The sequence below is a fragment of the Somniosus microcephalus genome, chromosome 7 (assembly GCF_052327205.1).
Source record: "Somniosus microcephalus isolate GS21.2 chromosome 7, FLI_Smic_1.0, whole genome shotgun sequence".
NCBI classification, from domain to species: Eukaryota; Metazoa; Chordata; class Chondrichthyes; order Squaliformes; family Somniosidae; genus Somniosus; species Somniosus microcephalus.
In genome coordinates, this window is record NC_140993.1 from 196,976,285 (window position 1) to 196,989,260 (window position 12,976).

Here is a 12,976-nt window from a genome sequence, read left to right on the forward strand (position 1 = left end):
GGGCAGTAATACTAAGGGGATGCTTGTACCACAAATGAAAAGTGCTTACAAGTGCATGTGGCGTAGACAAACAAAAAGTGAGGAAAGTAAGAGAGAGAGGGAAAAAGATAGTTGTTTTATATTAATGCCAGATATACACAAGTTTGCAGAATTGGAAATATATGTGTTAAAGGAAAAGTGCTAAATAAAAAGAAGAGATCTGGGTTAAACTGTTAGATCCGTGTATCTTAATGTTGTGTCCTTCAATAATCAGACAAAGACTGCAGGGAACGATCAACAGGTGTTTACTGAATGAGGTTCAAACTGCAACTAACTGTACAGAGCACTACTCATGGTTTATATACAGGTGTGGTCACTGCCGGTACTACAGGATACAGGAGCTGTAAAAAGTAGTTCTCCCCCTTAAAAAAGGTACATACATTACAATTCCTCCCCTTTTAGATTAACAGTACCATAACTCTCATTTAACAATTAAATATCAAACTAATTACAATTAACACTTTTAACATGCAACATTAACTGGAAATAGTCTATTTATAAATTCAAGTCTTTGGGGAGGCTTCCTGATTCTTTCTGGATAACGCCTTTCCTGAGTGTCTCGCTCTTGGTGTGGAGGCGATTCGAACACCCTGTCGTCAGTTGATTCATCAGCTTCCAATGCTATTGTTTGAGGTAGATGCGACCTGTACGTCGGGTTCCTCACCAGGTACGTATGGCCGAGACATGGGGTTGACTCGTTCCTGTGACTCTAGGATCTGGTCAGCATGGCGTCTCACAATGTTCTCCCCAACATCCACTGTGTACATTAGTGGCCCCTGCCGTGTGCATATCGTTCCTGGTTGCCATTTCTCTGTTCGGTAGTCGTGGGCCAAGACTGGTTGTCCTACATTGAAGCTTCTTGTCGGCTTCTCATTGATGTGCTGGAATTGCTTATTCTCAACATCTCTTCGTACATTTGGCCTGAGCAAATCCAGACGAGAACTCAACCTTCGGTTAAAGAACATCATGGCCGGGGCCTGGTTGGTGACTGCATGCGTCACATTTCTGTAGGCTAACAGGAAATTGTCCACCTTATGCTGCAGTGGAATGTCGTCATCGCACATGGCCTTTACTGCTTTTTTAAAGGTTTGTACGAACCTCTCAGCCAATCCATTTGTGGCTGGATGATACGGGGCGGATGTGTAATGCCTTACCCCATTCCTTTTCATAAATCTTCCAAACTCTTCGGACACAAACTGTGGTCCGTTATCAGAGCAAATCTGCTCTGGCAAGCCGTTCCTGGCAAAAATGGTCCGTAGGACTGCAATAGTTTTCTCCGTGGTGGTGGAGGACATTTTGATCACCTCAGGCCATTTCGAGTGCGCACCCATGGCTATTACAAACATTGAGTCCATGAATGGACCAGCAAAATCAATATGCACCCATTGCCATGGAGATGAGGGCCACTCCCATGGGTGTAGAGGGGCATGTGGTGGTGCATTTTGGACCTTCTGGCATCCTGAGCAGCTCTTTGTCAGGTCCTCGATTTGCTGATCGATCCCCGGCCACCACACATAAGCCCTGGCAAGGCTTCTCATTTTCACCCCTCCCAGATGACCTTCGTGAAGCTCATTGAGCACTCTCTCCCTTAACTTGGGTGGAATTACCACTCGGGATCCACACATCAAGGTCCCCTGGCATACTGACAGCTGTTCTCTTCTGGATGAGAATGCTGGCAACAGTGAGTCGCCATGTGCTGGCCATCCCTTCACTGTCAAATCATATACCCGAGACAGTGTCAGGTCATTTCGGGTCTCCTTCTCTATACCAGCGTAAGTTACTGGCAAGCATTCAATTATAGTCGAATGAAATATTTCGACAGGATCCACTGCTGGTGCTTCCTCCACAGTAGGCAGTGGCAGGCATGATAGCCCATCAGCGTTTCCATGCTGTTTCGTGCCCTTATACTAGATATCACATTGGTGCGCCCCTAGAAAAAGGGACCATCTTTGTAGCCGTTGCGCAGTCATCACCGGAACGGCCTTCTTTGGATTAAAGATGGAGACAAGTGGTTGGTGGTCAGTCAGCAAGGTGAACTTCTGCCCGTGCAGATAGTGGTTGAACTTTTTCACTCCCCACACTAGGCTGAGGGCCTCCCTGTCAATCTGGGCGTAGTTACGCTTGGCTGAGGTTAGTGACCGAGATGCAAAGGCTACTGGCCTCTCCGAGCCGTCCGGGAATTTGTGCGACAGTACCTCTCCAATGCCGTAGGGTGATGCATCACATGCCAACCGAATTGGTAGTGCTGGGTTGAAATGAGCCAACACCTCTTTCAATGTGATCAATGCTTTGCTCTTCTGGAAAGTTCGTTTACATTCGTCACTCCACTTCCATGGTACCCCCATTTGCAGTAGGGTGTTCAGTGGGTGTAGTACGGTAGACAAATTCGGCAGGAACTTATGGTAGTAGTTCACCAGCCCGAGGAACGACCTCAGTTGTGACACATTTTCCGGTGCTGGAGCCTTGACTACTGCCTCAATCTTCTCTGGGGACTTATGTCACCCCTCTTTATCAATAATGTGGCCACAATACGAGATCTGCTCCTGGAAAAACTCGCATTTGTGGCGATTAGCTCGGAGCCCATATTCCTTCAATCTAGTGAGCACCTGCTCCAGGTTGGCGAGGTGATCACTGTCATTTTCGCCCGTGACCAGGATGTCGTCCAAATAACACTGGGTCCCTGGAATCCCTTGCAGGACTTGTTCCATTGCCCTTTGCCAAATAGCCGGAGCTGATGCTACCCCGAACACCAGCCGGTTGTATTGGTAGAGACCTTTAGGAGTGTTGATCGTGAGGTACTGTTTCGAGGCTTCTTCTACCTCCATTTGCAGGTACGCCTGGGCCAGATCAATCTTGGTGAAGCGTTTCCCTCCAGATAGCGAGGCGAAAATATCTTCAATCCGCGGAAGCGGATATTGTAGTGTGAAGGACTGGGTTCACTGTCACCTTAAAGTCCCCACAGATGCGAACCTTCTTTGGTTCCCCAGGCGTATTACTCAATGACCTCTTCATTACAGGAATGATGGGTGTAGCCCACTCGCTCCAGTCCACTTTGGACAGTGCTCCTGAACGTTCCAAACCTTCCAGCTCTGCTTCGACGGCTGGGCGGATCGCATAAGGTACCGGTCTGGCCTTAAAAAAACTTTGGGCTTGCATTTTCCTCTATTTTGATCGTCGCCGTTATGCCTTTCAGTGTTCAGAGTCCCTCCTGGAACACTTCTTGTGCGTCAGTTAGCATTTTTGCCAGTCGTCCAGGTGTGACGTCGTCATCCTTTTTGGCATCTACAGTCAGTGCTTGTATGGAATGCCAATCTAGCTGTATCTTCCGGATCCATTCACGTCCTAGTAGTGGTGGTCCTCCATCTGGCAATACAGATAGGTCCATTTTTGGTGTTTCCTTGCCGTTATATATAACTTCACCCTTATTTTTCCTTTGGGGTAGACTTTTTGCCCCGTGTACGTCTTCAAGACAATCTCTGTATCTCTCAAGGGTATATGTGAGAATAGCCGCTTGTAGTCCCTTCGGTTTATGGCTGTTAGGGCTGATCCTGTGTCCAATTCCATTTTCACTTGGACTCCTGCTATCTTGAGCGTGACCCAGATAGTTTGGTGATCCTCCGTTTTGATCACATTATGTAGTTTCAGACAACCCAGCTCCTTGCTTCCGGAGTCTGTATCACTCTTCTGTTCGTCTGAACTACTCTCCATCACCTTATGTACCTTCTTGTACTTCTCCTGTGGAGAATTCTTGCTGCTGGTTTTCTTTCCCGACCTGCAGACTCTTGCTATGTGTCCTACTTTTCCACACTGTCTGCACACTTTGTCCTTGAACCAGCAATCATTATGGTCATGTGTTGTTCTGCCGCAGCGATAGCACTTCACTGTTCCGTATGACATTTCATTTGTGCCATATTCTTGCGGTCTCCGTTGTATCTCTGCAGTGCCCCGTGCTGCTGCTTCGTGTGATACTGCAATGCTGAAAGGCTTGTCCAGCGTAAGATCCTTCTCTGATAGAAGCCGTTTCTGGGTTCCTTCACTTTGAAGCCCGCACACAATCTTGTCCCTTAAAGTATCTGCTAGTCCCGTTCCAAACTGGCAGTGTTTCGATAGCTTGCGCAGTTCCGTTAAATACTCAGCATTACTTTCATCTTTATGCTGGTTCCTTTTGTGAAACTTAAATCTTTCTGCTATCAGCAGCGGTGTGGGGTTTAAGTGGTCCTGTAGGATTGACACTATGTTTTCAAAATCCTTTTCTACTGGCTTCTCTGGGGTTACTAGGTTTCGTAGTAAGCCATACATTTTTGCACCCATTGAATTCAACAATACCAGCGCTTTCTTGTCATCTGGCACTTCATTCGCCTTGCAGTATACTTCTATGCGTTCGACATATGTCGTCCAATCTTCGACTTCATTGTCGAACGCTGTGATACTGCCACTCTTCGGCATTTTTGGGTGTGGTTAGACTGGCTTAAAATGGCGTCTCCCGCGCTTTCCTTTCTTCCCCGCTGCGGCTTAAAATGGTGTCTCCCGCGCTGCTGCCAACGCCGCTCTCGGCGGTCCTCCTGGCAAATGGCGACGCCCTGTGGGCCTCGCGCGCTGCTCCTGCGCTGCTGCCAATGCCGTTCTCTGCGGTCTTCGTGGCAATGGCAGCGCCTCGCATTTTCCTGCGCGCCTCTCTCCCCCGTTGACGCTGCTCGGCCCCTGAACACCGACTGCGCTCTGCTCTCTCTCGCCTCTCTCCCCCGTTGACGCCGCTCGGTCCCGAACACCGGCTGCGCTCTGCTCTCTCTCGTTGACGCTGCTCGGCCCTTGAACACCGGCTGCGCCCCGTGCGCTCTGCCCTCTCTCTCTCCCCCGTCGACGCTGCTCGGCCCTTTCTGTGCCGCTCAGTCGGCTCTAGCCGCCGCTGTCCAGGAAGGGTCTGCGCAGTACCTGTTGCCAGCCCGTTTCGCTGGACCACCGTGGCTGGAAAGCCAAGCCTGGCTCTCGACAGCCTCCCCTGCGATGCCCGTGCTTCTGGACTCGACCTCCTTCAACTGTTCTCCAGGAGCGAATCCCTGGGAGGTGATGCAGAGATGCAGGTAGGTTCGAATCTTCTCGTCGCCAATGTTAGATCCGGGTATCTTAATGTTGTGTCCTTCAATAATCAGACAAAGACTGCAGGGAACGATCAACAGGTGTTTACTGAATGAGGTTCAAACTGCAACTAACTGTACAGAGCACTACACAGGGTTTATATACAGGTGTGGTCACTGCCGGTACTACAGGATACAGGAGCTGTAAAAAGTAGTTCTCCCCCTTAAAAGGTACATACATTACATAAACGAGAACATTAACTGGAAAATGTTGGAGTCAACAGAAGGGATAAGCACATCATAGCAGGTGGAGGAGCGTCAACATGTTAAAAGATATTGTATCCATATAAGGAAATTATATAAAAGTCTTGTCTGATGCAGCTGAGAAATTATGGATTGAGATCAAAGAAAGGTAAGAATTGGACAAGAGAAAACCAACAAGGAAAAGGTTTGCAGAAAGTAAATGCCTGAACAGTAATCATTGGGGGGGGGGGGGGGCGGGGGTGGCGGGGGAAGAGAGCACTGCATTTTTCTAGAGATGCTACATGGTTCTTTCATTAACTCGTTTGTCCAACTAACAAGGTCAGTGCCAATTCTGGATCTAATCTTTAGTAGTGATCCAGGCATTATACATAAGATAGTGGAGCATCTAGGATCCAGATATCATTATATTAGAACTGCAATGTTGGATGAGGGAATACAAATAAGGTGATGACACAAAACTATTGATCATTAGAAGAGCAGACTTTGAAGCAATGCAAATTCTGTTTTTTTAACAAAAAGGTTGACTGGAACACAATAATGATTGGGCGAAGTACAAGAGAGTGGGAAGTACTTAAGGAAACATTGGAGAGGCTACAATCAAAATTAATTCCTGCTGGACTTTCAGTAATGCTGTGATCCAGAGAACTGTTTAAGGCAAGAGCTGTGGACCCTAGCAAAAAATTGCACCTTAAATCGCCCCATAGAGCTGAGAAAACTGGAAAGAAAATATGAATATCACAGTTTCCGCCACGCTGCAGCTGAAGAATGTCACTAGAAAACAGGTATGCTCCCAAATCTCAAGCAACAACCCATAGCATTCTATTTCCCTCCCTTCACCAACCACAAATACAACACAAACCAAGGGAGCCTAGAGTAACCTTGGTGAAAACAGAATTGCCCAAGTTTCATCAAAATCAACAAAGATAAACCTTGTTTTGGTACCTCAGAAAACATATGCTGAAAACTGCTATCAACCATGCCAACCTGTGATTTGTACCATTTGTATTTCTGATAAACATTTATTATGATGCTTTTTAATAAAGACACCACTCCTTCACTCTACATAGGTTAGATACTAGTCTTTTATTTCTGGAAACTGGGTCTAAGACCAGCCATGACTGACCAAATGCAAGTCTCTTTTGCCTACTGGCGGTAAGGATTGTGTGAAATGGTTCTGGGCAGTCTCAATCCAACTCTTACCAGCTATAAGTCGACAGCACAAAATTGATCCTAATTCTCTACCAACTGGCATTAACTTATCAATCTCATTCACAAAAACCACAGAATGGCTCATGGGAGAAATGTAAAAATGTCACACTGGTACAGCAGAGCGCTCTTCTGAAACAAAAAATAGAAAATGCTGGAAACACTCATCAAGTCAGTCAGCATCCCTAGAGCGAACAAATGATTAACATTTTGTGTGTAGACATTTTGTCAGAACCTCTTCTGAGCTTGGGGAAGAATACAAAAGCTTTACTGTGCACCTAACTGAACTACATTTGACATGGAAGTGTTTAATATTCACTTCTCTCCTTTTTCCCCCCTCTAAATCTCTAACCTGCAACAAGCAGCGTTTCAAGCCTTGGTGGTGGCTGAGGTGGTTTGAATAACTTGGTAGGATCTTCCTCTGGCAATGGTGCCTCTCCACGGCTCTGTCGTTGGGTATTTTCCAGCTGGCGTCTGTGGAGATACTGCAGAGAAATTGTCAGTAGAAAGTATGCTGCCAATTCAAGGTTTTCAGATAACTTAATTGCTTTAGAGAACACTTTTTAATCTTTCATGTGGGGGGCAGGAGGAAGGACATTCTTAATCACCTATCCTCACTTTTTTTCCTCCAAAAGGAAATATAAAATGTCCGATTAGTACTTCCATCTGCCACTGACAAATATTTGTATGTTAGTTGTGTAAATTATTCTTAAGTTATACTGACCCTTTATTAACTATGTACATCCTTGTTGTAAGCTAGTATATTTTCTCAGGTGGCATGGTGCCGGTCACCTCCATAAGTAGTCTGAGCATCTTACACTTAGGGGTGCCCGTACTGCCACTAGAGTTTAGAAGAATGAGAGGGGATCTCACTGAAACATATAAAATTCTGACAGGACTAGACAGACTGGATGCAGGGAGGATGTTTCCCCTGGCTGAGGGCTCTAGAACGAGGGGTCACAGTCTCAGGATGTGGGGTAGGACATTTAGGACTGAGATGAGGAGAAATTTCTTTACTCAAGAGGGTGGTGGACCTGTGGAATTCTCTACCACAGAAGACTGTGGAGGCCAAGTCACTGAATATATTTAAGAAAAGGAGATAGATAGATTTCTAGACACAAAAGGCATCAAGGGGTATGGGGAGAGAGTGGGAATATGGTATTGAGATAGAGGATCAGCCATGATCATATTGAATGGCGGAGCAGGCTCAAAGGGCTGAATGGCCTACTCCTGTTCCTATTTTTCTATGTTTCTATGCCCCATATCTAACTACGTGATAATGTAACCCAGAAGCTGTAACAATTTCTTTGTGAGCTCAGCTTTGAGACCAAGAAAACACTGGATAAGACAAGGTCAGACACAAATGGTTAAGCCATTTTATTTTTCAGACAGCGAGTGAATCTACAGAACAGTTATGATGGAACTCACTTAATTCAAATCAGTACAACATGTATTTGTGCAATAATTTAAAATAATACATGCTACACTTCTCCATGTCAGTGAGTCACCTTGCTTGACTTAAAATACATTTTAACTACCCTTCTGCAACCTAACCGTCTGAGCCTGGCAAAAGCATTTTGTTTAAAAACCTAACTATCAGTGTGCGGTTCTGTCCCTATCTTATCTCCGTGTTCATAACCAGAGGGGAAGGCCTATGCCAGACAACCTCCGCTGAGCACATGGTATGGGGGACTTCCCATTGCAATGGGTGTGTTTACTGGGACAAACTAACAAGTTGCTTATTGCCTTTGGTCTTTGGGAAAACCACTTCAATGCCTAGTGCATTCACATTGTAATCACCTTCCGACTAAAGACATTTTTTTTCTTTTTTTAAACTTGTGGGAATGCACTTTGCTTTAAAAGCACAACATTTAAATGTATCTCTCTTCCAAATTCTTTCTATGGAAAAATGGTCAAAAGTACCAAAACATGACAATCCTGCTTCTGGAAACAAATAAACTACTGCTGATGTAAAAATGTTTAGATCCGAATGACCTCCCCCACTGCATGCAATATGTAATAAGCATTTTACAATAATAAACCTACAAATTTTGCAGATTAAATTTAGGAGAGTAACAATTACTAAGGACTTAAAAAAGCTTTTATTTCTAAACTACAACGCACAATGTTTTTTACACCTACAATACACAATTTGTTTTACACCAAAAGGTTGATGGTGCACATGAAATATGCTCATCTCAAGTTAATACACAGGAACAGAATTCATAGATGTGTATCTAAAGATGCAATTATATTCATAGCATCAACAGTGACAACTTTCAAATGGCTGCCAAATACCTAAGCTTTGACTCAGCACATAAAGGAAAACTGACCTTTCCCAGAAGGAGGAGAGGAGGCCAACAGAGCACTCAGTGTCAAAAAGAAACAGAAAAAATGAGAAGAGAAAAATACTGGGCTAAAAAAAAGGATGTTTTTCTTTAAAAGAGTTTTTAAGCATGAAATCCAAAGGGTGTGATTCATTTCCCCCAGTTAAGAATAACCACCATGACATAATCATTATGCAGTTGTAAAGTCTGTGCTTACCACAGTTTGCAGTGATACTATGCTGATGGTATTTCTTTATTCTAAACTTTGCCAATACAGGAAGTTGTAGCTTTGATTCTACTTACTTGTTGCTTCTGTTGTTGCTGTTTAGTTACATTCCTCATGTAAGTATTATATTTAATGATATCTTGGCTCATTTCATCCACTCTGTCCATTAACAGCTGGAGGTTCTTCTCCAGGTGATTTCTGTCAGACACAATTATGAAATGAAAAATTATAGATTGTATATATTATACAAAAATAAATTAACCTCTATTCTTCATACGCTCAATTAAAATTTATTTGTACTCAATTTTAGAACAATCACAGAAAGGAGTGAAAGCCCACTTGCCTCAGCAGACCAAACTGTCGACGCTCCAGTGGGGAAAAAATACAGCCGCTGTTGCTTTCTAGTTCACCTGCTGGTGTAGGCCACACAATTAGTCAGAAATGGCCAGCATCTGACAAGAACATATCTGGAACCCTGGCTCATTGTGTTGCTTACAACACCACGTCAGCCAGAAAGCAACACTGGTGGTATCTTACCCATACTGGATCGTCTACTAAGTCAATACTGACCTGCTACAGGCCAGAAATCCTGCCAACGGATGGGAGGATTGAAAGATGCATACCCTGAGCCTCCAGCCATTTTCAGTAACCCAGCTAGTGAAGCCAGACAATTCAAGCTGCTTTTGCTAGGCAAGAATAGGAACCCAAGTATACAATCCAAACTGTACAGCCAAAAAGTATTTTAGTTTGAAAACAGTAATGTTTTTATGACTTTTTCCCCCAAAGGGCCAACCCTTTAAAGTGTGCAAGATAGTTGATGGTATCAAGTTATACAAGAAAAGTATTTTTATTGAAATGCACTACTGCTATGGTATAAAGTAAAATTAATTTATGACCCATGCACCTAACCCAACAGAGTTGTGAGGAAAAAAAAAGTGTGCTGGAATTACACAGCAGGCCAGTCAGCATTTGTAAAGAGAAAATACATATTACAGTATGACAATTTGGGTTCGTACCTATTGTGGTTGGGTAATCCAATTCAGCCAATTGGGTACAGTGTGCCACAGGAGTGTAGTCAAAAGATCATAATCTTCATAACCAAATCAAGTCTTAACAAGATTTATGCAAGAATTTACAATAGTTATGGATGAGGAAAGCCATTCCCTCCATCTAAATTCATCCATCCAGAAAGATCATCAAGCCCCCCCATTGCTGTATCCCAATTTTTTCTTAAATGTTGCCCAGGTTTTTGCCTCAACTACTTTATAGAAACATAGAAGATAGGAGCAGGAGTAGGCCATTTGGCCCTTCGAGCCTGCCCCGCCATTCAATCAGATCATGGTTGATCATCCAAATTCAGTACCCTGTCCCTGCTTTCTCCCCATATCCCTTGATCCCTTTAGCCTTAAGAAATATATCCAACTCTTTCTTGAATATATTTAATGAACTGGCCTCCAGCGCCCTCTGTAGCAGAGAATTCCACAGGTTCACCGCTCTCTGGTTGAAGAAATTCCTCCTCATTTCAGTCCTAAATGGCTTACCCCTTATCCTTATACTGTGACCCCTGGTTCTGGACTCCCCGGCCATCAGAAACATCCTTCCTGCATCTAGTCTGTCCAGGTCTGACAGAATTTTATAGGTTTCGATGAGATCCCCTCTCAATCTTCTAAACTCCAGTGAGTATAAGCCCAATCGACACAATCTCTCCTCATACATCATTCCTGCCATCCCAGGTATCAGCCTGGTGAATCTTCGCTGCACTCCTTCCATGGCAAGAATGTCCTTCCTCAGATAAGGCGACCAAAACTGCACACAATACTCAAGGTGCAGTCTCACCAAGGCCCTGTACAGCTGCAGCAAGACATCCTTGTTCTTGTAATCGAACCCTCTTGCTATGAAGGCCAACATACCATTTACCTTCTTAACCACCTGCTGCACCTGCATGCTTACCTTCAGCGACTGGTGCACAAGAACACCCAGGTCTCTTTGCACTTCCCCTTCTCCCAATCTATTACCATTCAAATAATAATCTGCCTTCCTGTTTTTGCCACCAAAGTGGATAACCTCACATTTATCCACATTATAGTGCATTTGCCATGTTTCTGCCCAATCACCCAATCTGTCCAAATCGTACTGGAGTTTCACGACATCCTCCTCACAGCATACCCTCCCACCCAGCTTTGTCGACTGCAAATTTGGAGATATTACATCCAATTCCCTCGTCCAGATCATTAATGTATATTGTGAACAGCTGGGGTCCTAGGACCGATCTTTGCGGTGCCCCACTAGTCACTGCCTGCCACTCGGAAAATGACCCGTTTATTCCAACTCGCTGCTTTCTATCCGCCAACCAGTTTTCTATCCAAGTCAATACTTTGCCCCCAATCCCATGTGCCTTAATTTTGCACGCTAATCTCTTAAGCGGGACCTTATCGAAAGCCTTCTGAAAGTCCAAATACACCACATCCACTGGTTCTCCCTTATCTATTTTACCAGTTACATCCTCAAAAAATTCCAGTAGATTAGTCAAGCACGATTTACCTTTTGTAAATCCATGTTGACTTTGTCCGATCCTGTCGCTGCTTTCCAAGTGCTCTGCTATTACATCTTTTATAATGGACTCTAGCATTTTCTCCACTACTGATGTCAGGCTTTTTCTCTACCACCTTTTTTGAATAGTGGGGTAACATTAGCTATCCTCCAATCCATGGGTGCTGTTCCAGAGTCTGTCGAGTTCTGGAAGATGACCAGCAATGCATCTACTATTTCTAGGGCCACTTCCTTAAGTACCCTAGTATGTAGATTATCAGGCCCTGGGGATTTATCAGCCTTCAGTCCCATCAATATTCCCAACACCATTTCCCTACAAATACTGATTTCTTTCAGTTCCGCCCTTTCATCAGGCCCTATGTTCCCTGGCATCTCTGGGAGTTTATTTGTGTCCTCCTTTGTGAAGACAGAACCAAAATATGTATTTAGTTGGTCTGCCATTTCTTTGCTCCCCATTATAAATTCCCCTGATTCTGACTGCAAGGGACCTACGCTTGACTTCACCAATCTTTTTCTCTTCACATATCTGTAAAAGCTTTTACAGTCAGTTCTTATGTTCCCTGCAAGCTTACTCTCATTCTATTTTCCCCTTCTTAATTAATCCCTTTGTCCTCCTTTGTTGAATCCTAAACTGCTCCCAATCCTCAGGATTATTGCTTTTGCTGGCCAATTTATGTGTCCTCTCCTTGGATCTTATGCTATCCCTAATTTCCCTTGTTAGCCACAGTTGAGTCACCTTTTTTGTTTTATTTTTATGCCAAACTGGGATGAACAAATTCTGTAGTTCATCCATTCGGTCTTTGAATGTTTGCCATTGCCTATCCACCGTCAACCCTTTGAGTGACATCTCCAATCAATCCTACCCAACTCGCTCCTCAGACCATCGTAGTTCCCTTTATTTAAATTGAGGGCCCTTGTCTCTGAGTCAACTACTTAATTCTCCAGCTTAATGAAGAATTTGATCATACAGGAAACTTTCTGGTATCCGGCACTGACTGGACCGAGCTGGTGCCGGTCGATCAACATTGCCGGAAAAACGAGCGCTAATGTTAAAACATACGGAGCTTCTGAGCTCCCTCTGAAGCAACAAACCCTGTTGCTTAGCAACAGCTTCAAAACAGTCGGCGCAGCTTGCAGGCGTCTCTGTAGCTAAGCAACAGCTTCAGCTAGACGCTTGCAGAGCCAGGACTGGAGAAAAAAAGCAACGAAAAGTTTAAAAAAATTATCTGAACCGACTCCTGAATTTTGCCGGTGGATAGAGCATTCCGGATATTTAACCTGTGGTTAAA

General features: G+C 44.3%; 1 protein-coding gene across 1 annotated transcript in view; it reads right to left on the bottom strand.

Annotated features, from left to right (window-relative positions):
* Positions 1 to 12,976, bottom strand: part of eif3hb (eukaryotic translation initiation factor 3, subunit H, b) — a 90,895-nt gene that overhangs the window by 3,243 nt on the left and 74,676 nt on the right. The window contains exons 5-6 of the mRNA XM_085993293.1: positions 9,215 to 9,335; positions 6,937 to 7,069 (exon numbers count right to left, since the gene is read on the bottom strand). Coding sequence (XP_085849419.1) covers positions 6,937 to 7,069; positions 9,215 to 9,335 — 254 coding nt within the window. The remainder of the gene's footprint in view (positions 1 to 6,936; positions 7,070 to 9,214; positions 9,336 to 12,976) is intronic.